At 41.4% G+C, this 26,199-nt stretch overlaps 1 protein-coding gene across 16 annotated transcripts in view; it reads right to left on the bottom strand.

The window, feature by feature from the left end:
• Positions 1 to 656: 656 nt before the first annotated feature.
• LOC110535213 (uncharacterized) overlaps positions 657 to 26,199 on the bottom strand; it is a 166,574-nt gene continuing 141,031 nt past the window's right edge. For 11 of the 16 annotated variants that reach the window (XM_090189283.1, XM_090189289.1, XM_090189284.1 and 8 more), the window contains 8 exons: positions 25,981 to 26,043; positions 21,317 to 21,591; positions 19,878 to 19,940; positions 10,561 to 10,653; positions 7,742 to 7,823; positions 7,365 to 7,477; positions 5,127 to 5,274; positions 657 to 4,618 (listed from right to left, as the gene is read on the bottom strand). In XM_090189283.1, the coding sequence (XP_090045409.1) occupies positions 4,614 to 4,618; positions 5,127 to 5,274; positions 7,365 to 7,477; positions 7,742 to 7,823; positions 10,561 to 10,653; positions 19,878 to 19,940; positions 21,317 to 21,591; positions 25,981 to 26,043 (842 nt within the window). In that variant the 3' untranslated portion in view covers positions 657 to 4,613. The remainder of the gene's footprint in view (positions 4,619 to 5,126; positions 5,275 to 7,364; positions 7,478 to 7,741; positions 7,824 to 10,560; positions 10,654 to 19,877; positions 19,941 to 21,316; positions 21,592 to 25,980; positions 26,044 to 26,199) is intronic. The other 5 variants (XM_090189287.1, XM_090189293.1, XM_090189286.1 and 2 more) reach the window with 3 other exon arrangements.

Below are 26,199 nucleotides of genomic sequence, written 5' to 3'. Positions count from 1 at the left end.
GACAATGCTTTGACTTCTGCACAAACTATTTGGCCTAATAATCATTTTGGTGGGTGCAAACATTTGTCCTATTTCACACTTGTACAAGTGTGTATTAGACACATTTGAATTGGACATGTATTTAGTTGCATATCCCAACTCCCCCTGAGACCCTCAGAGAGTGGGGTCATGGCCAGGGTCAGTAAATATCAGGAAGTGGACCAGGAAGTGATGAAATGTGTGTAGCTTGTTTAAATCTACAGTTCACTGTCACTACGTGACTTGAATTGATTCCTCTTATGTATAGCCGCGGGAAGTTGCGGTGCTGAGGGTGCAGCACCCTGATTAAAAAAAAAGTTATAGTGATTTGTGAACTAGGCCTTTATTACGCCTGTATTAACATGGAAAATACTCCTCAGCACCAAGCCCCCAAATAGTTAATGTGAGATTGTCTTCCGACAGATAGGACTCACTTCTACAATACCATTTCGTTGCTCTTCACTAATCAATTGCAGTCATAATCAACAATGTTATCATGCCTCATGAAGTAATTCTCCAAAGGGAATGTGTCAAAATGTTTCCTGCTTTCTATTTGCAATGTAAATCTACATCCTGTACGTATGGCTCATCTGTGGCAGAGAGGATTACGCAATTAATCAAAAGGCAAGCACAATATCTTAAACGTTTGTATTTTATTACATTTTTAATCATCACATCACTAATGAACAATTAACCACAACAAACACTTCTTTCAAAACCCAAAAAAATAAATTCTAAATGAATGAAAAAACAAAAATCAAAAATAAAATAAATTGACATAAGTCATCCTAACACATCCCAATTGTTTCTGCTCTTGAGTAGGTGTTTTCTATCAGTACACTTTGTGTGAGCTAACAGCTAGAAGCAGATCTATGGAGCTCATTGTTGCATCACTGGAGAACTCTAAGTATAACACAAGCCAAACCTGACAGCTGCTGTTAGTCTTACACAAAGGTGTGTTAGGACGTGGAGCTTTCCATGATACTCCAGGGCAGAACAATGTTACTAAATGACCCGATACAAACTCTGATTTCTAATCCCTCTTCCACGCATTTTGTATGTTATACAGTGCAATTCATACATATTAGTTTCAATCCCTTTCGTGTTACATGTATCTTGTTTTCAAATCAACGCGAGGTCGTCCACTGTATCCTACAATGTCAAAATCACATCTAAAAAGACCTTCCTGTAAATAACAGTATTTAAATTTCTTAAGACTGGGGTTGTGGGGATGGACAAAGGTTGTGTGAAAGTTAACAAAACTCTTACAATTTGTGAAAGAAAGGCTGTTCAATAGACAGCAATGCACAAACTGGACCAGATCCCACTATGCCTTCCATAAGCCCTCTAACACTCCCCCCCACTGACACAACCACACACCAATGGGAACACAAGATAAATACACAAGATAAATACACATAGAAAAAGTGTTGTTTCTTTAGTACACTAAATCTCCAGAACATTCTTTCACTTTAGCAGCCCTTTTCTTTGAAAAAAGGTAGACTTGCTCAATAATAATAATAATTAATATTACTCATTACCATTAAATCTGTTAAAGGTAGATGAACATAAAACCTATACTTAACATCCTTATTACACCCCACCTCCCACAATTGTTGTTTTCATATTGTTGTTGTTGCTGTGGTGAAATAGTGTATAAACAGTCCAAATCTATATTTCAAAAAAAAAAAAAACGCGTGAGATCTCAAAGAGTACATGAAGACCAGGGGTGAAAGTGATAGTAAAAGTGGTTGTGGACAGGCACAAGGAGGACATGTCCCCATCAGACGAGGAACGTGGCACCAGAGGCCATACTACGATCCACCTCAGCAGGCGCTCCTCTGATGCACGACAAACCTCTCAAATATCAATATCTACAAACCTATCGAATTTAAAACTAAAATATTGTCGATAACAATAAAATCTATTTTCTTAAAACATTTGGCTCTGGGGATTATTCCACACATCTCAAAAGATTGTTACCCTCAAACAATATTTCATGGTGGTCCTAGGAGCAAAATGGGAGGCCATCAAGATGAAACACAGTTCTATGCTGTACAGGAGTGTGCTAAGCTCCTTAACAGTGTTTGTTAAGTGGCCCTTATGCATTGCAGACATATCCAGGGATAGCTTCAATCACATACACATTTCCATCACGGTGAACCCTCTTTGATATATTCAAGCCTTTAAGGTGCTTTTAATAGTTTCCATACCTCTGATTTAAGAGCATATTAAAAATGTCAGTTGTATTATTCTTGCACATTTTGGAGTGTTGGTGCTACTTTTAGGAGGTCTACATTTTGACTTGAATTAGCGGGGCGTGGGGGGGGGGGGGGGGGGGAACAGATCATTACTCAAAAACATTACTTGATGTACTGTCCTCATTTTGAGTACAACACAAATGAACCCGATGAACGTATAGCTGATTTATATACCAAACTGCAATATAATTTTCAGGCAAAATGACAGCCTCTGACTCTCTTCCTGCCCACTGTCTAAAGCAAATAATGCAATAATAAGGAAAGATAAACCACTGACTATGATTTGCCCCCCAAGGACAAATATATTGAACCACAACACTGCAAGTCATAATGCACATAGGCTTTCTGCTCTGGGCATGATATTACCTGGCCATGCACTAAAATTAAGCAATTGGAGGCAATCGTTGGATACATTACTACATGTACAATAAGCCACATCGAATGTTCCACTGCCAATAGCCTGACAAAAGAAGTCCTTCAGCTAGTCCACTTATAACTGTCAAAAAACAGAACCCTCAGAAAAGAGCTGAAATGGAACAACAACAAGGATTAGTTACAAAATAGAATTATTGTAAATCCTAATCAGACTACAGAGCCACCAGGCGGCTTTACGGGTCTGTTACTCTCCAGGGACAAGGGCCCATCAACTTGAGCTTCCAGCCCGAGTTCCATCCCCGTTTCAGGTAAACAGGACAGGAGGCACGTACAAGACACGCAGCTCCACCAATTTCCAAGACCCTTCCCTTCAAATAACTAATCTTCACACAAGTCCCTTGTATTGTATTCAAAATAAAAGTTTCCAAACTCTACTTTCTTCAACTTTCCCAGACTACTATTCTGACAGTGGAATATTCAACGTTCAGAACAGTTTGTACATATTATATACGCAGACTGTTTTAAACATCGAATGTTCCACTGCCATCACATTGTTGTTTTAACACACTGAAGTGGACACGTCTTTCACTAAGCCTCAGTGTTCGTTGTCTCTCTGTTCTTATCCGTCTTTATGTCCCTCCTCACATTCCCAACATGCTTCCTCGGTCTCAAAGCCCTAAACAGAGTTGCGTCTTCATGACTGTGAGCCTTTGTTTCAAGAAAAAAAAAAATAACAACGTTTGCGTGTATTCAAGAAGCTCTCTGAGTCCTAACGGTAAATAGACCATCCAGCGTATTGCTTGTACGAGAAAGAATACTAATAAAGAAGGAAACGATGAGAAAAACCTTCTACCAAAACAGCAAAACAGATGAGGAAAACAAACCAAAGTCGAGAGAGAGAGAGAGAGAGAGAGAGAGAGAGAGAGAGAGAGTAAACGGAACAGAACACCACAGCTCATTGTAACAGCAGAATTCACTCAAACACACCATCACAAACACATAGATTAAAGAGAGTTACATAGCCTACTGTTCAAACAGGCTACCAGTTTCAAATGCTCTGATGATGGACAGTGAAGAGAGGAAGGAGGTGAACCAGTGAGTGAGTCGATGGTTAGTGAATACTGAGTGAATAATCAATGGTTATTGGGAACACACGGCAGCCCTACATGCTCACAAGTAAAGGGGTACTACACACATATTACTCTCCGCACGTAACCCACAGGTGAGTCTAGGAGGGTTTCCCATTGGGTAGTGTCTATGGGGGTGTCTGTACGAAGCAAGCAGGTTTGTTCAAGGCCGCTGTTGCCTGGTAGATTACGCTCTCACTAAAACGGCACTAGTACGTACTGTAATACTGGACATGACTGGCGTCTGCTACTGTGACTGCCATGTTCTGCTCTTGTAGAGACCAGGAAACATGATCTAAAATGAGTGCTGTTGTCAGAAAGCCATCACCTGATCAGAGGGACCAACGGAAAACCATGATCCTAGGAAAGTCCTCCGAGCACATTAATACAAGATTAGCACAACCAGACAAATCAGAGAGAACATGGCAAGCCTCCGTTACCCTCCCATTGATATCCCACCCTGCCTGAAGCTTGGTCTACTGTATGTACAATGTCAGCTCAGCCAATGGGAACAGGACAGCGGTAGGTAGGTAGCGCAGGGTAGGCGTAATAACATGATACATGAATTAGATCATAGGAAGGGTGAGGTGTTTGGAACTGGGGTGTGGGGTTGAGGGTCATGATCCGAGTCCTGCTAGTGTGCCGTTGCCCCATGCCCTGGCGGGGGGAAGAGGGAGGGGGATGGGGGTAGCCGGCAGAGGCCAGGAAGTCATTGAGAGAGACACTGGGTTGCAGGTGTGAGGGGCTGTTGTCTGGGGCTGGCCAGGTTATGATGTCGGCGCCGTGATCCGTGCGAGAGCAGGCGTTCTAGCAGAAGTTGAGCTTGAAAGACTCAATCTGTAGCAGGAAGAAAAGGAAAGAGGAGAGAAGTTGAGAGAAGGATAGAGGAGAGAAGGAGAGAAATGGAGAGGAGAGAAGAATAGAGAGGAGAAGAAGAGAGGAGAGGGAGGAGAGAAGGGGAGAGAAGGATAGAGAGGAGAAGAAGAGAGGAGAGAAGGAGAGAGAGGAGAGAGAGAAGAGAGAGAGGGGAGAAAGTGAGAAAGGAGGGAAGGAGAGAGGAGTGAGAGAAGAGAGAGAGGAGAGAAGATGAGAGAGGAGAGAAGGAGAGAGGAGAGGAGAAGAAGAGAGGAGAGAAGGAGAGAGAGAAGAGAGAGACGAGAGAAGGTGAGAGAGGAGAGAAGGAGAGAGGAGTGTGGGACAGGAGATGTTGAGATGAAGAGGGTAGAGGGATAACACAAAGAAGAATTAGAAGCCTGTAGAATAAGAAGTCAAAGGTAATGTGGAGGTCAGGGACTTTGTATCCCAACTTCAATAGGCCCCTCTCCAGACCAGACTCTCTACTTACTTGTCTCAGGGATGCTTGAGTCCAGGCCCTGTGGGTCATGGAGGCCCTGGCAAGGGGCATCCTCCTTTACCCCATTCTCCCGGTCTGGAACTGGGGTATCACTGGGGGGAACCTCATTCCCCTCTGCTATCTCCTGGGCCCCCTCAGCCTAGAAACAAACACAGTGGCAGGGTGTCAGTTGGGGCAATGGAACAGGGGTTTCAGTGTGTGTACAGTAGGACAAGTGGGATAATAACAAAAAGAGTACTCAAAGAAAACAGGCGCTGACGTTGTCTTCAAATGGTAAGAAACTCATTAAAGCTATTACAGTACCAGGGTGAGTGGTTTAAATCAAATCATGTGGAAAATAAAATATGTATTAAATCAAAAATATTAGATGAGGAATATAACTTTCAGCTATATTTAACAATTGGAATAATTATAATCGGAATCTTTAGACTGGGGTTTAGGAGTACGGTATGTCAGGGTCCATAAATCATGTGTCTCTATTTCACAAAAAGACTACAATGGAAGAGATCAATGACAAAATCCAGGGGAATTTAGATAGTTTGGTAAATGTGTTTGTATTTCAATATATTTCAAACCCATTAAACCCTTGTTTTTTTTTTGACCATTTTCATTCAAAGGAAATGTTCCTACCGAAACCATAGAGAGTACCAGAACAACTATGATGTAAACATGGACTGGTCAAGTGTTGTGTAAGATGATAGGTATGTGTAGGCATACTACAACATCTCTGAAACAGACCTATAGCACATTACTGTCATTATATTCTCAACTGTATACAAGTATTGATGAGATGAAATCCTAAAGAATGTGATGGAGGACCAACTGAGAACATGTCCCGTCGTGTGTGTTTATGATCAACTATGTACTCTCTATGCATTGTAGAAAGATCAAGTTCATTCCCAGTGTCAGAGGAGATGAATGGTGCAGCCATTGAGATGGTGGTCATGTGACTTATATTATGGGCTGTGATAGGCTGAGGGGACAGGCGACATCACACTAGATAGGACTGGCTGATGCACAGACATCCCCTACCCACCTAGATGGTTGTAAAAAGATGGAGGGTCCCTAGGAGAGGAACCATAGTAGTTCCTTCCTGTATTACCAGCCTCTCCTCTTGGTCATCCTCACTCCCCTCACACATGTCCTCTTATGGGGGAATCAGTCTGACCCTCATTCCCCCTCATCTCCCCACTGTAAGGGTGCACATTCCCCTCCTCTGTCTCTCTCTCTCTCTCTGTCTCACTATATCTCTCTCTCTCTCTCTCTCTGTCTCTCTCACTTTATCTCTCTCTCTGTCTCTCTCACTTTATCTCTCTCTCTCCCTCTCTCTCTTTATCTCTCTCTCTCCCTCTCTCTCTCTCTGTGTCTGTCTCTCTCACTTTCTATCTGCCTCTCTCACTTTATCTCTCTCTCTCTCTCCCTCTGTCTCTCTCTCTCTGTCTCTCTCACTTTATCTCTCTCTCTCTCTCCCTCTGTCTCTCTCTCTCTCTCTCTCTCTCTCTCACTTTCTCTGTCTCTCTTTGTCTCTCTCTCTGTTTCTCTCTCTCACGTTCTCTCTCTCTGTCTCTCTTTGTTTCTCTCTCTGTTTCTCTCTTTCTGTCTCTCTCTCTTTGTCTCTCTGTCTCTCTCTATCACACACACACACACATACGCACACACACAAACAAGCAAAATAGTGGGGAGCGACACATTCCACAGCCGATATTGTCCACAGTGTAATAACGTGACTTGATTATCAGTCAGTAAACAGGGCCAGATAGTACTTACCGTACCTGTGCCATTGGCTATCTTGGCTATCTTCCCTTAAATGTTTTTCAGAATGCTATCATTGTGTTGATCACATTTCCAAGTTGTTATCTCGACTATGCCATTTGATACAGGCTGAACATCTGACATGCAGTAAACCTACGAGACTAAACCAGGCTGAACATCTGACATGCAGTAAACCTACGAGACTAAACCAGGCTGAACATTTGACATGCAGTAAACCTACGAGACTAAACCAGGCTGAACATCTGACATGCAGTAAACCTACGAGACTAAACCAGGCTGAACATCTGACATGCAGTAAACCTACGAGACTAAACCAGGCTGAACATCTGACATGCAGTAAACCTACGAGACTAAACTAGGCTGAACATCTGACATGCAGCAGACTAAACTATAATGTGTATGTAAATAGGAGTACAAAGTTACTCAGTATGAGGTTCCTCTGTCTGGTGACCTCACCTCGATGTTGCCACCGCCGGGCCCGTGACACAGGTTGTCCATTGAACCCACTTTGGATTTAGCCTTATCCTTGAAGTTCACTTTCTGGGACTCGATCTTCACATCGCCGCCCCCTGCAGGAAACACACAGTCACTGCATAGGTCTGAGGAATATATCAGTTGGTGATTATGGATGTTTTGTTTAATCTTTATAATCATCTTTGGTAGTCATGTTTGAATGTTCCTTGATTACTTTTGGATTTCATCTATCAATACTTGTATAGAGTTGAGAATATAATGACAGTAAGGTGCTGTGGTCAATCAAACCCATAGAGATACATTAATTACTGTGTACATACAGGATGACAACTCAACAGGTCTACCCAAGAAAACCTTACCAGGCTTGTGTTTGATGTTGGCCTTGGAGCCACACTTTGATGTCACTTTGCTTAAGTCCACCTTTTTGTTGAGTATCTGAACCTGCAAACCGTACAACAGACCCAGTTACACACACCGAAGAGGTCAAAGAGCCACGGCAGCCATCTTCTTCGCCGTACAGTTGAATCTATTTACCTTTATCATCAGCCATCTGTTCTGTACTGCCCCTTCTACCAATGTGTCCAGCGCATACAGTAGCAATAAGAGCACAATCAATCAAAGGAGGAAGTATACATGGAGAGCCAATCAGAGTTGAGGGTCTGTGCAGGTCAGAGGTCAGACAGGGAAGGGTGGTGTTTGGTGTTGAGTGAGTTAGAGAGACAGAGACAGGGGAAGTCTAAGCCAAGGGCAGTAGCAGGCACTACGGAGGAGGGTTATCTAGAGCTACCATGCTGGCTGAAAAAAATATATCACACAACAGCCTCTTGTCGCCAAGGTCCAAAAACAACAGAAAGAAAAAAACTGTGATTGAGTGACGTGTCGCTGGGCCTCTCGCTTGGACCAGCAGTCTAAGGCGTTACTACAGACCCGGGAGTTCATTCCGGGGCTGTGCCACAACCGGCCGTGGCCGGGAGTCCCGTAGGACGGAGCACAATTGGCCCAGCGCTGTTCGGGTTAGGGGAGGGTCGCCAGTTGAACGGTGTTTCCTCCGACACATTGGTGCGGCTGGCTTCTAGGTTAAGCTGGCGGATGTTAAGGGCCGTGGTTAGGTGGGTCATGTTTTGGAGGACGCATGACCCCACCTTCGCCTCTCCCGAGCCCGTTGGGGAGTTGCAGCGGTGAGGAAAGATTGAAAATTGGGGCCACCAAAATACAGTGGGGCAAAAAAGTATTTAGTCAGCCACCAATTGTGCAAGTTCTCCCACTTAAAAAGATGAGAGAGGCCTGTAATTTTCATCATAGGTACACTTCAACTATGACAGACAAAATGAGAAAAAAAATCCAGAAAATTAAATTGTAGGATTTTTTATGAATTTATTTGCAAATTATGGTGGAAAATAAGTATTTGGTCAATAACAAAAGTTTATCTTAATACTTTGTTATATACCCTTTGTTGGCAATGACAGAGGTCAAACGTTTTCTGTAAGTCTTCACAAGGTTTTCACACACTATTGCTGGTATTTTGGCCCATTCCTCCATACAGATCTCCTCTAGAGCAGTGATGTTTTGGGGCTGTTGCTGGGCAACACGGGCTTTCAACTCCCTCCAAAGATTTTCTATGGGGTTGAGATCTGGAGACTGGCTAGGCGACTCCAGGACCTTGAAATGCTTCTTACGAAGCCACTCCTTTGTTGCCCGGGCGGTGTGTTTGGGATCATTGTCATGCTGAAAGACCCAGCCATGTTTCATCTTCAATGCCCTTGCTGATGGAAGGAGGTTTTCACTCAAAATCTCACGATACATGGCCCCATTCATTCTTTCCTTTACACGGATCATTCATCCTGGTCCCTTTGCAGAAAAACAGCCCCAAAGCATGATGTTTCCACCCCCATGCTTCACAGTAGGTATGGTGTTCTTTGGATGCAACTCAGCATTCTTTGTCCTCCAAACACGACGAGTTGAGTTTTTAACCAAAAAGTTATATTTTGGTTTCATCTGACCATATGACATTTTCCCAATCTTCTTCTGGATCATCCAAATGCTCTCTAGCAAACTTCAGACGGGCCTGGACATGTACTGGCTTAAGCAGGGGGACACGTCTGGCACTGCAGGATTTGAGTCCCTGGCGGCGTAGTGTGTTACTGATGGTAGGCTTTGTTACTTTGGTCCCAGCTCTCTGCAAGTCATTCACTAGTGGTTCTGGGATTTTTGCTCACCGTTCTTGTGATCATTTTGACCCCACGGGGTGAGATCTTGCGTGGAGCCCCAGATCGAGGGAGATTATCTGTGGTCTTGTATGTCTTCCATTTCCTAATAATTGCTCCCACAGTTGATTTCTTCAAACCAAGCTGCTTACCTATTGCAGATTCAGTCTTCCCAGCCTAGTGCAGGTCTACAATTTTGTTTCTGGTGTCCATTGACAGCTCTTTGGTCTTGGACATAGTGGAGTTTGGAGTGTGACTGTTTGAGGTTGTGGACAGGTGTCTTTTATACTGATAACAAGTTCAAACAGGTGCCATTAATACAGGTAACGAGCGGAGGACAGAGGAGCCTCTTAAAGAAGAAGTTACAGGTCTGTGAGAGCCAGAAATCTTGCTTGTTTGTAGGTGACCAAATACTTATTTTCCACAATAATTTGCAAATAAATTCATAAAAAATCCTACAATGTGATTATCTGGATTTTTTTCTAATTTTGTCTGTCATAGTTGAAGTGTACCTATGATGAAAATTACAAGCCTCTCTCATCTTTTTAAGTGGGAGAACTTGCACAATTGGTGGCTGACTAAATACTTTTTTGCCCCACTGTATATATAAATTTAATCGAAAAAATAAATATATATTTGCGTTCAGGCAATGACGTGCCAGTGCCAAAAGGGGGCAGCACTGTAGCATTTCCTAGACTGGAACAGAATCCTGAAAATAATTGTCAATTGCAGGACAGTGACTCAGATCATTCGAGTCAGGTTCTTGAAAAAGGTCTCCAACCGAAAAGTCTCCAATAAACGGGCGGGAGTTATTCTTTTTTGTATCAGTCTAGTTCAGCCTGTCTCAAACCTGTTCCAGCGGAGGCTTCAGTAGACTAATAAATAAAACCCCCCGTGGTATTTATTGGTCATGACGTGCGGTCGGTCGTATGGGGTTGGGGGCCATTGAAGCTAAGCTGCAATCCGGTACTAACCTTCCCTCCACCAGGAACATGCTTGATATTGTCCTTGGAACCCAAGCGTGAGGTGACGTGGCTGAAGTCCAGCTTTTTGGAGACTATCTGAACCTACAAACACAGCATAGCAGGCAGAGAGGAAGAGTAAGGGTCACCGTGGGGGTTAAGGTTAGAAGGTCGGGATAGTGCTGTGACAAGGAAGGAAGAGAAGTGTGCAGAAACATCGAGAGGCCACAGACAGAGAGGTGTATTAAGTCACACATGCGGGTCCCACATCCACACCTGCCCTTTGAGGACGCTCAATTGCTGCCGTATTGAAACAGGCCCCTCTTTAAATGGGATTGTATTATGATAGTGATGCTTCCTCCTGTTGTGTATTGTATGTTGTTGCTAATATACTTGTGTTGTTACGAGTGCTAATTACAAGAACTGTGGTGATATTGCTATGTATATTGCTATGTATATTACTATGTATATTGCTATGTATATTACTATGTATATTGCTATGTATATTGCTATGCATATTGCTATGTATATTACTATGTATATTGTATATTGCTATGTATATTGCTATGTATATTACTATGTATATTGCTATGTATATTACTATGTATATTGCTATGTATATTACTAAGTATATTGCATATTGCTATGTATATTGCTATGTATATTGCTATGTATATTGCTATGTATATTACTATGTATATTGCTATGTATATTACTATGTATATTGTAATGTATATTGCTATGTATATTGCTATGCATATTGCTATGTATATTGCTATGCATATTGCTATGTATATTGCATATTGCTATGTATATTACTATGTATATTGCTATGTATATTGCATATTGCTATGTATATTACTATGTATATTGCTATGTATATTACTATGTATATTGTATATTGCTATGTATATTGCTATGTATATTGCTATGTATATTGCTATGTATATTGCATATTGCTATGTATATTACTATGTATATTGTATATTGCTATGTATATTACTATGTATATTGCTATGTATATTACTATGTATATTGCTATGTATTTTGCTATGTATATTACTATGTATATTGTATATTGCTATGTATATTACTATGTATATTACTATGTATATTACTATGTATATTACTATGTATATTGCATATTGCTATGTATATTACTATGTATATTGCTATGTATATTACTATGTATATTGTATATTGCTATGTATATTGCTATGTATATTGCTATGTATATTGCTATGTATATTGCATATTGCTATGTATATTACTATGTATATTGCTATGTATATTACTATGTATATTGTATATTGCTATGTATATTGCTATGTATATTACTATGTATATTGTATATTGCTATGTATATTGCTATGTATATTACTATGTATATTGCTATGTATATTGCTATGTATATTACTATGTATATTGCTATGTATATTGCTATGTATATTCCATATTGCTATGTATATTACTATGTATATTGCTATGTATATTGCTATGTATATTGCATATTGCTATGCATATTGCTATGTATATTACATATTACTATGTATATTGCTATGTATATTGCTATGTATATTGCATATTGCTATGTATATTGCTATGTATATTACTATGTATATTGCTATGTATATTACTATGTATATTGTATATTGCTATGTATATTGCTATGTATATTACTATGTATATTGTATATTGCTATGTATATTGCTATGTATATTACTATGTATATTGCTATGTATATTGCTATGTATATTCCATATTGCTATGTATATTACTATGTATATTGCTATGTATATTGCTATGTATATTGCATATTGCTATGCATATTGCTATGTATATTACATATTACTATGTATATTGCTATGTATATTGCTATGTATATTGCATATTGCTATGTATATTGCTATGTATATTACTATGTATATTGCATATTGCTATGTATATTACTATGTATATTGCTATGTATATTGCTATGTATATTACTATGTATATTGCTATGTATATTACTATGTATATTGTATATTGCTATGTATATTGCTATGTATATTGCATATTGCTATGTATATTGCTATGTATATTGCTATGTATATTGCTATGCATATTGCTATGTATATTACTATGCATATTGCTATGTATATTACTATGTAAATGGTATATTGCTATGTATATTGCTATGTATATTACTATGTATATTGCTATGTATATTACTATGTATATTGCATATTGCTATGTATATTACTATGTATATTGCTATGTATATTGCTATGTATATTACTATGTATATTGCTATGTATATTACTATGTATATTGTATATTGCTATGTATATTGCTATGTATATTGAATATTGCTATGTATATTACATGTATATTGTATATTACTATGTATATTGTATATTGCTATGTATATTACTATGTATATTGCATATTGCTATGTATATTACTATGTATATTGCTATGTATATTGCTATGTATATTACTATGTATATAGCTATGTATATTGCTATGTATATTACTATGTATATTGCTATGTATATTACTATGTATATTGTATATTGCTATGTATATTGCATATTGCTATGTATATTGCTATGTATATTGCTATGTATATTGCTATGCATATTGCTATGCATATTGCTATGTATATTGCTATGTATATTGCATATTGCTATGTATATTGCTATGCATATTGCTATGTATATTGCTTTGCATATTGCTATGTATATTGCTATGTATATTACTATGTATATTGCATATTGCTATGTATATTACTATGTATATTGCTATGTATATTGCTATGTATATTGCTTTGCATATTGCTATGTATATTGCTATGTATATTGCTATGTATATTGCTTTGCATATTGCTATGTATATTGCTATGTATATTACTATGTATATTGTATATTGCTATGTATATTGCTATGTATATTACTATGTATATTGCTATGTATATTACTATGTATATTGCTATGTATATTGCTATGTATATTACTATGTATATTGCTATGTATATTACTATGTATATTGTATATTGCTATGTATATTGCTATGTATATTGCATATTGCTATGTATATTACTATGTATATTGTATATTACTATGTATATTGCATATTGCTATGTATATTGCTATGTATATTGCTATGTATATTGCTATGTATATTGCTATGTATATTGCTATGCATATTGCTATGCATATTGCTATGTATATTGCTATGTATATTGCATATTGCTATGTATATTGCTATGTATATTGCTATGCATATTGCTATGTATATTGCATATTGCTATGTATATTGCTATGTATATTGCTATGTATATTACTATGTATATTGCTATGTATATTACTATGTATATTGCATATTGCTATGTATATTACTATGTATATTGCTATGTATATTACTATGTATATTGCTATGTATATTACTATGTATATTGTATATTACTATGTATATTGCATATTGCTATGTATATTGCTATGTATATTGCTATGTATATTGCTATGTATATTGCTATGCATATTGCTATGCATATTGCTATGTATATTGCTATGTATATTGCATATTGCTATGTATATTGCTATGTATATTGCTATGTATATTGCTATGTATATTGCTTTGCATATTGCTATGTATATTGCTATGTATATTGCTATGCATATTGCTATGTATATTGCTATGCATATTGCTGGTTAAGGACTTGTACGTATGCGTTTCACGGTAAGGTCAAATCATATGTTATTGGTCACATACACGTGATTGGCAGATGTTATTGCGGGTGTAGCGAAATGCTTGTCTACACCTGTTGTATTCGGCGTATGTGACAAATACAATTTGATTTGATTGGATATGCCCTTTTAATGGTCTTAAGTGGATGGAGTAAGTCACTGTTAGTTTAATAGTCACTCTGATGATATCCAGCCATATTGAGACATTCGTACTTGTTAGCACATAGACCGATAATCAATATGAAATTAGTGCTACGAACCCACAAACCCACTACTTGGATTTAGACAGAAACGTGACAAAACGTCATACTGTTCACAAGACATTTTTGTTAGAAATCACTGCACCCACCCTTGTGCTGACAGTTAAGTAAAGGAACCACACACACACACACACACACACACACACACACACACACACACACACACACACACACACACACACACACACACACACACACACACACACACACACACACACACACACAGCTATCCTTGTGGGAACCAAATAATTGATTCCCATCCAAAATCCTATTTTCCCTAACCCGTAACCCTAAATCTAACCCGAACCTTAATTATAACCCGAACCTTAATTGTAACCCTAAACCTAAAACTATACCTTACTGTAACTCCTTGCCCTAATCTTGATTCTAACCCTAACCCTAAATCTAACTCTAAACCTAACCCTAAAACTACACCTGACCCTAACCCTAAACCTAGCCGTAAATCCTAAATCTAACCTTAATTCTAACCCTACTTTAACTGTAACTAAACCTAACCCCTTAGCCTAAAATAGCTTTTTTTTTGCCTCGTGGGGACCGGAAAAATGTCCCCACTTGTCTAAATGTTTCTTGTTTTACTATTCTAGTGAGGAATTCTGGTCCGTAACAAAGGTAGTTAAACAAAAACACACACTAAGCAGTAGGAGGTTTAAGCTCAGATCTTTGACAGCCATAGGAGACTGGTGGGTATCAATGTGGTAATTATAGAGATTTAGTAGAGTGTGACTGAGCAGAACTCAGAAACACATAATGACTTAATGACTGAGAACAGCCCTCAGCAATGACTCTGTCTCAGGGCATTTAACACTATGCGGTATGGCAGGCAGGCCCATGTTAAAACCATCAGTCAGGATATACTGTATATATTCGTACTGCTGTCAAGCAACATTGTCAATATGGACTCCCGTCTCTCTGGCTCTGGTTTGAGCCTTGTGTTACTGTACGAGGTCCTGTGAGGAGTACGCCATCCGATCTGGTATCCCATTTACCATTCTTCCATATCTCAATAATCACTGTGTTTTTGAGGTGAAACCTGAAATACAACATGAATCAGAACGGTTGTATTTTAAACGCTTGTTTCTTTTCTGTGGTCCGCTGCCACGAAATCTCACATTGATGATAAACTCCAGAGAGATGAGAGCTGTCTGGCTGTAAATACACTGGTGTGTCGTCCACTGTGAGAGCTGTCTGGCTGTAAATACACTGGTGTGTCGTCCACTGTGAGAGCTGTCTGGCTGTAAACACACTGGTGTGCAGTCCACTGTGAGAGCTGTCTGGCTGTAAATACACTGGTGTGTCGTCCACTGTGAGAGCTGTCTGGCTGTAAACACACTGGTGTGCAGTCCACTGTGAGTGCTGTCTGGCTGTAAATACACTGGTGTGTCGTCCACTGTGAGGGCTGTCTGGCTGTAAACACACTGGTGTGAGGTCCACTGTGAGGGCTGTCTGGCTGTAAACACACTGGTGTGAGGTCCACTGTGAGGGCTGTCTGGCTGTAAACACACTGGTGTGCAGTCCACTGTGAGTGCTGTCTGGCTGTAAACACACTGGTGTGCAGTCCACTGTGAGTGCTGTCTGGCTGTAAACACACTGGTGTGTCGTCCACTGTGAGGGCTGTCTGGCTGTAAACACACTGGTGTGCAGTCCACTGTGAGGGCTGTCTGGCTGTAAACACACTGGTGTGCAGTCCACTGTGAGGGCTGTCTGGCTGTAAACACACTGGTGTGCAGTCCACTGTGAGTGCTGTCTGGCTGTAAACACACTGGTGTGTCGTCCACTGTGAGTGCTGTCTGGCTGCAAACACACTGGTGTGTAGTCCACTGTGAGCGCTGTCTGGCTGTAAACACACTGGTGTGCAGTCCACTGTGAGTGCTGTCTGGCTGTAAACACACTGGTGTGCAGTCCACTGTGAGTGCTGTCTGGCTGTAAACACACTGGTGTGTCGTCCACTGTGAGGGCTGTCTGGCTGTAAACACACTGGTGTGCAGTCCACTGTGAGGGCTGTCTGGCTGTAAACACACTGGTGTGCAGTCCACTGTGAGGGCTGTCTGGCTGTAAACACACTGGTGTGCAGTCCACTGTGAGTGCTGTCTGGCTGTAAACACACTGGTGTGTCGTCCACTGTGAGTGCTGTCTGGCTGCAAACACACTGGTGTGTAGTCCACTGTGAGCGCTGTCTGGCTGTAAACACACTGGTGTGCAGTCCACTGTGAGCGCTGTCTGGCTGTAAACACACTGGTGTGCAGTCCACTGTGAGCGCTGTCTGGCTGTAAACACACTGGTGTGTAGTCCACTGTGAGCGCTGTCTGGCTGTAAACACACTGGTGTGCAGTCCACTGTGAGCGCTGTCTGGCTGTAAACACACTGGTGTACAGTCCACTGTGAGGTCACACCAGTGAATCATGACTCTCTTTTCAGGCTTCATTCTCACAATGGAAAAGTCAGGAAGAGTGTCAGTCGGTCGGTCAGTCACTTGTTCATCTACTTTTAGACAGCAGTCTGTCAGTCCATGCAGTGAATGAGGGACAATCAGACAATGAGTGAGTGCATGTGTTTCCGTGTGTGAAGAATGAAATGTGTCACAAAAAAACTGTAAATCCGCAATGTTTTCATTAACAAACAGAAGGCGGAGATATGAGCAGCATGGGGAAGAATGGAGGAGATATGAAGAGACACTTTAGAAGACAATGACAAGAGGATAGAGACAAATAAAGAGAGAGAGTAGTAAACAGAGGGTAGTAAACAGAGGGTAGTAAACAGAGAGTAGTAAACAGAGAGTAGTAAACAGAGAGTAGTAAACAGAGAGTAAGAGAGAGAGTAGTAAACAGAGGATAAGAGAGAGAGTAGTAAACAGAGAGTAGTAAACCGAGGATAAGAGAGAGAGTAGTAAACAGAGAGTAGTAAACTGAGGGTAGTAAACAGAGGATAAGAGAAAGAGTAGTAAACAGAGAGTAGTAAACAGAGGATAAGAGAGAGAGTAGTAAACAGAGAGTAGTAAACAGAGGATAAGAGAGAGAGTAGTAAACAGAGAGTAGTAAACAGGATAAGAGAGAGAGTAGTAAACAGAGAATAGTAAACAGAGAGTAGTAAACAGAGGATAAGAGAGAGAGTAGTAAACAGAGAGTAGTAAACAGAGGATAAGAGAGAGAGTAGTAAACAGAGAGTAGTAAACAGAGGATTAGAGAGAGAGTAGTAAACAGAGAGTAGTAAACAGAGAGTAGTAAACAGAGGATAAGAGAGAGAGAGTAGTAAACAGAGAATAGTAAACTGAGAGTAGTAAACAGAGGATAAGAGAGAGAGTAGTAAACAGAGAGTAGTAAACAGAGGATAATAGAGAGAGTAGTAAACAGAGAGTAGTAAACAGAGGATAAGAGAGAGAGTAGTAAACAGAGAGTAGTAAACAGAGATTAGTAAACTGAGGGTAGTAAACAGAGGATAAGAGAAAGAGTAGTAAACAGAGAGTAGTAAACAGAGAGTAGTAAACAGAGGATAAGAGAGAGAGTAGTAAACAGAGGGTAGTAAACAGAGGATAAGAGAGAGAGTAGTAAACAGAGAGTAGTAAACAAAGGGTAGTAAACAGAGATTAGTAAACAGAGGGTAGTAAACAGAGGGTAAGAGAGAGAGTAGTAAACATAGGGTAGTAAACAGAGGGTAAGAGAGAGAGTAGTAAACAGAGAGTAGTAAACAGAGTAGTAAACAGAGAGTAGTAAACAGAGCGTAAGACAGAGAGTAGTAAACAGAGAGTAGTAAACAGAGAGTAAGAGAGAGTAGTAAACCGAGAGTAGTAAACAGAGAGTAGTAAACAGAGAGTAGTAAACAGAGAGTAAGAGAGAGACTATTAAACAGAGAGTAGTAAACAGAGAGTAAGAGAGAGACTATTAAACAGAGAGTAGTAAACAGAGAGTAAAATAGAGACTATTAAACAGAGAGTAGTAAACAGAGAGTAAGAGCGAGAGTAGTAAAAAGAGAGTAAGATAGATAATATTAAACAGAGAGCAGTAAACAGAGAGTAGTAAACAGAGAGTAGTAAACAGAGAGTAAGAGAGAGAGAGTAGTAAACAGAGGGTAGTAAACAGAGAGTAGTAAACAGAGGATAAGAGAAAGAGTAGTAAACAGAGAGTAGTAAACAGAGGGTAAGAGAGAGAATATTAAACAGAGAGTAGTAAACAGAGAGTAGTAAACAGAGAGTAAGAGAGAGAATATTAAACAGAGAGTAGTAAACAGAGAGTAGTAAACAGAGAGTAGTAAACAGAGAGTAAGAGAGAGACTATTAAACAGAGAGTAGTAAACAGATAGTAGTATATAGAAAGTAGTAAACAGAGGATAGTAAACAGAGAGTAAGAGAGAGAATATTAAACAGAGAGTAGTAAACAGAGAGCAAGAGAGAGACTATTAAACAGAGAGTAGTAAACAGACAGTAGTAAACAGAGGATAGTAAACAGAGAGTAGTAAACAGAGAGTAAGAGAGAGAATATTAAACAGAGAGTAGTAAACTGAGAGTAAGAGAGCGACTATTAAACAGAGAGTAGTAAACAGAGAGTAGTAAACAGAGGATAGTAAACAGAGAGTAGTAAACAGAGAGTAAGAGAGAGAATATTAAACAGAGAGTAGTAAACAGAGAGTAAGAGAGAGACTATTAAACAGAGAGTAGTAAACAGAGTAGTAAACAGAGAGTAAGAGAGAGACTATTAAACAGAGAGTAGTAAACAGAGTAGTAAACAGAGAGTAGTAAACATAGTAGTAAACAGAGAGTAGTAAACAGAGGATAGTAAACAGAGAGTAGTAAACAGAGAGTAAGAGAGAGAATATTAAACAGTGAGTAGTAAACAGAGAGTCGTAGTAAACAGAGTCGTAGTAAACAGAGAGTCGTAGCAAACAGAGAGTAATAAATAGGAAGTGAGAGAGAGTAGTAAACAGAGAGTAGTAAATAGATAGTAAGAGAGAGAGAGTAGTAAACAGAGAGTAGTAAATAGAGAGTAAGAGAGAGAGTAGTAAACAGAGAGTAGTAAATAGAGAGTAAGAGAGAGAGAGTAGTAAACAGAGAGTAGTAAATAGATAGTAAGAGACAGAGTACTAAACATAGAGTAGTAAATAGAGAGTAAGAGAGAGAGAGTAGTAAACAGAGTCGTAGTAAACAGAGAGTCGTAGCAAACAGAGAGTCGTAGTAAACAGAGAGTAATAAATAGAAAGTGAGAGAGAGTACTAAACAGAGAGTAGTAAATAGAGAGTAAGAGAGAGAGAGAGTAGTAAACAGAGAGTAGTAAATAGAGAGTCATAAACAGAGGGTAAGAGAGATGGGGGTGAGAGATGGGGGTGAACTCACTTTGGCCTGTCTGGTCTCTTTGGAGGAGGAGCCTTGGCCCAGGGCGTCGCTCCTGCCAGAGACCTGGGGAGACAAGGCCCACCTTGGGTCAATACTACACACAGGAAAACCAACGGAGGGGTGGAGAGAGGAAGGGAGGGAGGGAGGAGAGGGGGCTGCAGGACTACCTCCTCTAATTTGAGGATGTATCCAAAACAGCAGGGCTATGTTTATTTCAGAGAACGTGCAAGCCTGTGTTACTGGGCACATGCAGTTTGGGGTCCATAGCTCAACATGTGGAACCATATTTCTATCAACGTTGGTTATTGGTTAGTCCAACATTGGACTTGGACATTCCATCATGTTGACACTTGACAGTAGAAGTGAAAGGTATAGTATAAGGGGACAGACAGGAAAAAGAAAGTGAGAGGTGAAGTTGTACAGAGGTTAGATTCAGAGAATGGGGTGAGATGTCAGGATGGATGCAAGATGGTCAATGGAATCAAATGGAGATTTATGGCGAAAGTCACAGAGTTAACTGAGGTTAACTGGGAAACATTTTGAATTAAAATAGAAGACAAGCTTGAACCAGTTACTAGGTGGGACCAGTTACTAGGTGGGACCAGTTACTAGATTGGACCAGTTACTAGATGGGACCAGTTACTAGGTGGGACCAGTTACTAGGTGGGACCAGTTACTAGATGGGACCAGTTACTAGGTGGAACCAGTTACTAGATGGGACCAGTTACTAGGTGGGACCAGTTACTAGGTGGGACCAGTTACTAGGTGGGACCAGTTACTAGGTGGGACCAGTTACTAGGTGGAACCAGTTACTAGATGGGACCAGTTACTAGTTGGGGCCAGTTACTAGGTGAGACCAGTTACTAGGTGGGACCAGTTACTAGGTGGGACCAGTTACTAGGTGGGACCAGTTACTAGGTGGAACCAGTTACTAGGTGGGACCAGTTACTAGGTGGGGCCAGTTACTAGGTGAGACCAGTTACTAGGTGGGACCAGTTACTAGGTGAGACCAGTTACTAGGTGGGACCAGTTACTAGGTGAGACCAGTTACTAGGTGGGACCAGTTACTAGGTGGGGCCAGTTACTAGGTGAGACCAGTTACTAGGTGGGAGAAGAAACCAGCAGGAGGGGGTTGTTAACTGGGAAAGCTCTGATGTGGGACGTGGCGTTAGGAGCAGGGTACTATGGGAAAATAGCGTGTTAACTGGGGCATCATCTACTGAACATAATCTGGCTGTAGGAGGTAAAGCCATTAGATGGTCAACACTGAGACTCAACATGGAGAACCCTACAGAATATTAGAACAACAGTGTCTGTAAAGCAAGGCCATCTGTGAAACAGAATACCTAATGTATAAAACCCAACCTGGCTCATCAACATGGTATCCCCCCCCCAATCCCCAAAAGCACCCCCTCCATCACTGATGCACGACTCCCTACCTTCCCCCCTCCGGGCTGGTACTTCATGTTGTCCGTGGAGCCGATCTTGGAGCGCACGTTGCGGATGTCAGGTGCGGGGGCTGTGCTTGGGTGGGAGGTGGTCCCTGAGGCGCTGACATTGCCCCAGGTGGTGTTAGAGGTGGGACGGGGGACACGGGGCCCAGGGGCCTTCTTCTCTGGTACTGTGGAGGAGGGGGCGGGGGCTGGTTTGGTGGTGGTGGGGCGGACACGGGGGGTGGCATTGGTGGTGCTGGTCCGGGGCCGGGTGGAGTCAGCTAGAGGATGAGAAAGAGGAGGAGGAGGAAGAGGAGGGAGGAGGAGGAGAGAGAGGAGGAAGAGGAGGAGGAGGAGCAGGAGGAGGAAGAGGAGGAGGAGGAGGAGAGAAAGGAGGAAGAATGAAATCATGGTAGAATCCACATTTATGTGTTTAGAGACATATTCTATTCTTATTTACAATAAAAGTGACTGCAAAATGACACAATACATTATTTACCATTCATTTCTATTGGGCAAAAAATAATGTGAAACACAACCCAAAACAAACTGCAAATGAATCCAACAAGTTTGTAGAGTCACAAGCTTGATGTAATCATTGCGTGCTAGAAATATGGGACCAATTACTAAACTTCTGACTACTTTAATACACATAAGTGAATTTGACCCAAAACTTCTGGTCCAAAAAATAATTTTAATTTCGGAACGGCTCACCTGACATGGATGAAAATACTCTCAAATGAAAGCTGACCGTCTGCACTTTAACCTCATAGTCATTGTACCATTTGAAAACCAGAAAACATGTGTCACTGTCAGCCCAATAATTAGAGGGCACTGTAGGTCAGCTCAGAGTATAAACCAGACAGGCGCACCATAAACCCCAGTATAAACCAGACAGGACCACAGTAAACCCCAGTATAAACCAGACAGGAGCACCGTAAACCCCATACTAAACTAGACAGGACCACAGTAAACCCCAGTATAAATCAGGCAGGACCACCGTAAACCCCAGTATAAATCAGACAGGACCACAGTAAACCCAAGTATAAATCAGACAGGACCACAGTAAACCCCAGTATAAATCAGGCAGGATCACCATAAACCCCAGTATAAATCGGGCAGGACCACTGTAAACCCCAGTATAAATCAGACAGGACCACAGTAAACCCCAGTATAAACCAGACAGGACCACAGTAAACCCCAGTATAAATCAGACAGGACCACAGTAAACCCCAGTATAAATCAGGCAGGACCACAGTAAACCCCAGTATAAATCAGGCAGGACCACAGTAAACCCCAGTATAAATCAGGCAGGACCACTGTAAACCCCAGTATGAACTGCTACATGTATTATCCCACTTCATATCTAACTGTTATCGCATGATGAACTACATGTGCCCTGCCTGCCGAGACTTAAACCTTACATCCTCCCTGAAAGAGTCTTATTTCTGAGCAGAAAGACATGCTCGGTTTATAAAAATCATCACTCTTTACGCGTATGGAAACGGCTTCTGCCTACGTTGCTGGTTATGCAACGTTGAGATGTAGTGTCAGTGTCAGCAGGGTGACAAACTCATGTCAACAGCAGGGGAAAGTAATCCCTAGAGTGTTGAGATGTAGTGTCAGCAGGGGAAAGTAATCCCTAGAGTGTTGAGATGTAGTGTCAGCAGGGGAAAGTAATCCCTAGAGTGTTGAGATGTAGTGTCAGCAGGGGAAAGTAATCCCTAGAGTGTTGAGATGTAGTGTCAGCAGGGGAAAGTAATCCCTAGAGTGTTGAGATGTAGTGTCAGCAGGGGAAAGTAATCCCTAGAGTATAGAGATGTAGTGTCAGCAGGGGAAAGTAATCCCTAGAGTGTTGAGATGTAGTGTCAGCAGGGGAAAGTAATCCCTAGAGTGTTGAGATGTAGTGTCAGCAGGGGAAAGTAATCCCTAGAGTGTTGAGATGTAGTGTCAGCAGGGGAAAGTAATCCCTAGAGTGTTGAGATGTAGTGTCAGCAGGGGAAAGTAATCCCTAGAGTGTTGAGATGTAGTGTCAGCAGGGGAAAGTAATCCCTAGAGTGTTGAGATGTAGTGTCAGCAGGGGAAAGTAATCCCTAGAGTGTTGAGATGTAGTGTCAGCAGGGGAAAGTAATCTCTAGAGTGTTGAGATGTAGTGTCAGCAGGGGAAGGTCATCTCTAGAGTGTTGAGATGTAGTGTCAGCAGGGGAAAGTAATCCCTAGAGTGTTGAGATGTAGTGTCAGCAGGGGAAGGTAATCCCTAGAGTGTTGAGATGTAGTGTCAGCAGGGGAAAGTAATCCCTAGAGTGTTGAGATGTAGTGTCAGCAGGGGAAGGTAATCTCTAGAGTGTTGAGATGTAGTGTCAGCAGGGGAAGGTAATCTCTAGAGTGTTGAGATGTAGTGTCAGCAGGGGAAGGTCATCTCTAGAGTATAGAGATGTAGTGTCAGCAGGGGAAGGTAATCTCTAGAGTGTTGAGATGTAGTGTCAGCAGGGGAAAGTAATCCCTAGAGTATAGAGATGTAGTGTCAGCAGGGGAAAGTAATCCCTAGAGTGTTGAGATGTAGTGTCAGCAGGGGAAAGTAATCCCTAGAGTATAGAGATGTAGTGTCAGCAGGGGAAGGTAATCTCTAGAGTGTTGAGATGTAGTGTCAGCAGGGGAAGGTAATCTCTAGAGTGTTGAGATGTAGTGTCAGCAGGGGAAGGTAATCTCTAGAGTGTTGAGATGTAGTGTCAGCAGGGGAAGGTAATCCCTAGAGTATGGAGATGTAGTGTCAGCAGGGGAAGGTAATCTCTAGAGTGTTGAGATGTAGTGTCAGCAGGGAAAGGTAATCTCTAGAGTGTTGAGATGTAGTGTCAGCAGGGGAAGGTAATCTCTAGAGTGTTGAGATGTAGTGTCAGCAGGGGAAGGTCATCTCTAGAGTGTTGAGATGTAGTGTCAGCAGGGGAAGGTAATCTCTAGAGTGTTGAGATGTAGTGTCAGCAGGGGAAGGTAATCTCTAGAGTGTTGAGATGTAGTGTCAGCAGGGGAAGGTAATCTCTAGAGTGTTGAGATGTAGTGTCAGCAGGGGAAGGTCATCTCTAGAGTGTTGAGATGTAGTGTCAGCAGGGGAAGGTCATCTCTAGAGTGTTGAGATGTAGTGTCAGCAGGGGAAGGTAATCTCTAGAGTGTTGAGATGTAGTGTCAGCAGGGGAAGGTAATCTCTAGAGTGTTGAGATGTAGTGTCAGCAGGGGAAGGTAATCTCTAGAGTGTTGAGATGTAGTGTCAGCAGGGGAAAGTAATCCCTAGAGTGTTGAGATGTAGTGTCAGCAGGGGAAAGTAATCCCTAGAGTGTTGAGATGTAGTGTCAGCAGGGGAAGGTAATCTCTAGAGTGTTGAGATGTAGTGTCAGCAGGGGAAGGTAATCTCTAGAGTGTTGAGATGTAGTGTCAGCAGGGGAAGGTAATCCCTAGAGTATGGAGATGTAGTGTCAGCAGGGGAAGGTCATCTCTAGAGTGTTGAGATGTAGTGTCAGCAGGGGAAGGTAATCTCTAGAGTATAGAGATGTAGTGTCAGCAGGGGAAGGTAATCCCTAGAGTATGGAGATGTAGTGTCAGCAGGGGAAGGTAATCTCTAGAGTGTTGAGATGTAGTGTCAGCAGGGGAAGGTAATCCCTAGAGTATGGAGATGTAGTGTCAGCAGGGGAAGGTAATCTCTAGAGTGTTGAGATGTAGTGTCAGCAGGGGAAGGTAATCTCTAGAGTGTTGAGATGTAGTGTCAGCAGGGGAAGGTAATCTCTAGAGTATGGAGATGTAGTGTCAGCAGGGGAAGGTAATCTCTAGAGTGTTGAGATGTAGTGTCAGCAGGGAAAGGTCATCTCTAGAGTGTTGAGATGTAGTGTCAGCAGGGGAAGGTAATCTCTAGAGTATAGAGATGTAGTGTCAGCAGGGAAAGGTAATCTCTAGAGTGTTGAGATGTAGTGTCAGCAGGGGAAGGTAATCTCTAGAGTGTTGAGATGTAGTGTCAGCAGGGGAAGGTAATCTCTAGAGTGTTGAGATGTAGTGTCAGCAGGGAAAGGTAATCTCTAGAGTGTTGAGATGTAGTGTCAGCAGGGGAAGGTAATCTCTAGAGTGTTGAGATGTAGTGTCAGCAGGGGAAGGTAATCTCTAGAGTGTTGAGATGTAGTGTCAGCAGGGGAAGGTAATCTCTAGAGTGTTGAGATGTAGTGTCAGCAGGGGAAGGTCATCTCTAGAGTGTTGAGATGTAGTGTCAGCAGGGGAAGGTAATCTCTAGAGTGTTGAGATGTAGTGTCAGCAGGGGAAGGTCATCTCTAGAGTGTTGAGATGTAGTGTCAGCAGGGGAAGGTCATCTCTAGAGTGTTGAGATGTAGTGTCAGCAGGGGAAAGTAATCCCTAGAGTGCTGTGTCAAGGTTTTCCTCTCTTCGGCTTTTAGAAATACATTTTCCTTTTTTTTTCTCTGAGACTTCACCACCTCTTTGTCACGGCCTGCATGCGTCATCTATGTGTTCCTGCGTGACCACTGTGTCACTCTTCATTTCTGTCCCACTCTGTGCAACAGCCGCCTCTAATCCCCCAGCTAGAGTTACAGTACTGTCTGGCTGAGGGACCTCGTGCTGCCTTTAAAAGGAGGAGAGAGAGAGAGAGAGAGTGGAAGAGAGGAGTGTTTCTGTACCTGTTGTTGACTTCAGAGTGCTGGGCTTGTTTTCCTCTCCTGGCTTGCTGTCAGTCTTTGATGCTGAGAGGCAAAACAGAAGAGATCGTTCATGATCAGAGCTCAGCCTGTTCCTGTTCCTCCAAACAAACTTGCCAAAGTTTGTTTGGCAAAGCAGTGAAGTCAGGTTGTGGAATGCAGAAACAGTTTTGTACCCTGCTGGCTCGACATCAGACACTT

The sequence above is a fragment of the Oncorhynchus mykiss genome, chromosome 11, assembly GCF_057628025.1.
Source record: "Oncorhynchus mykiss isolate SJ-2025 chromosome 11, ASM5762802v1, whole genome shotgun sequence".
Classification (NCBI taxonomy): domain Eukaryota; kingdom Metazoa; phylum Chordata; class Actinopteri; order Salmoniformes; family Salmonidae; genus Oncorhynchus; species Oncorhynchus mykiss.
Note: the sequence above shows the minus strand (reverse complement) of the source record. Positions and strands in the feature narration are given on the sequence as shown.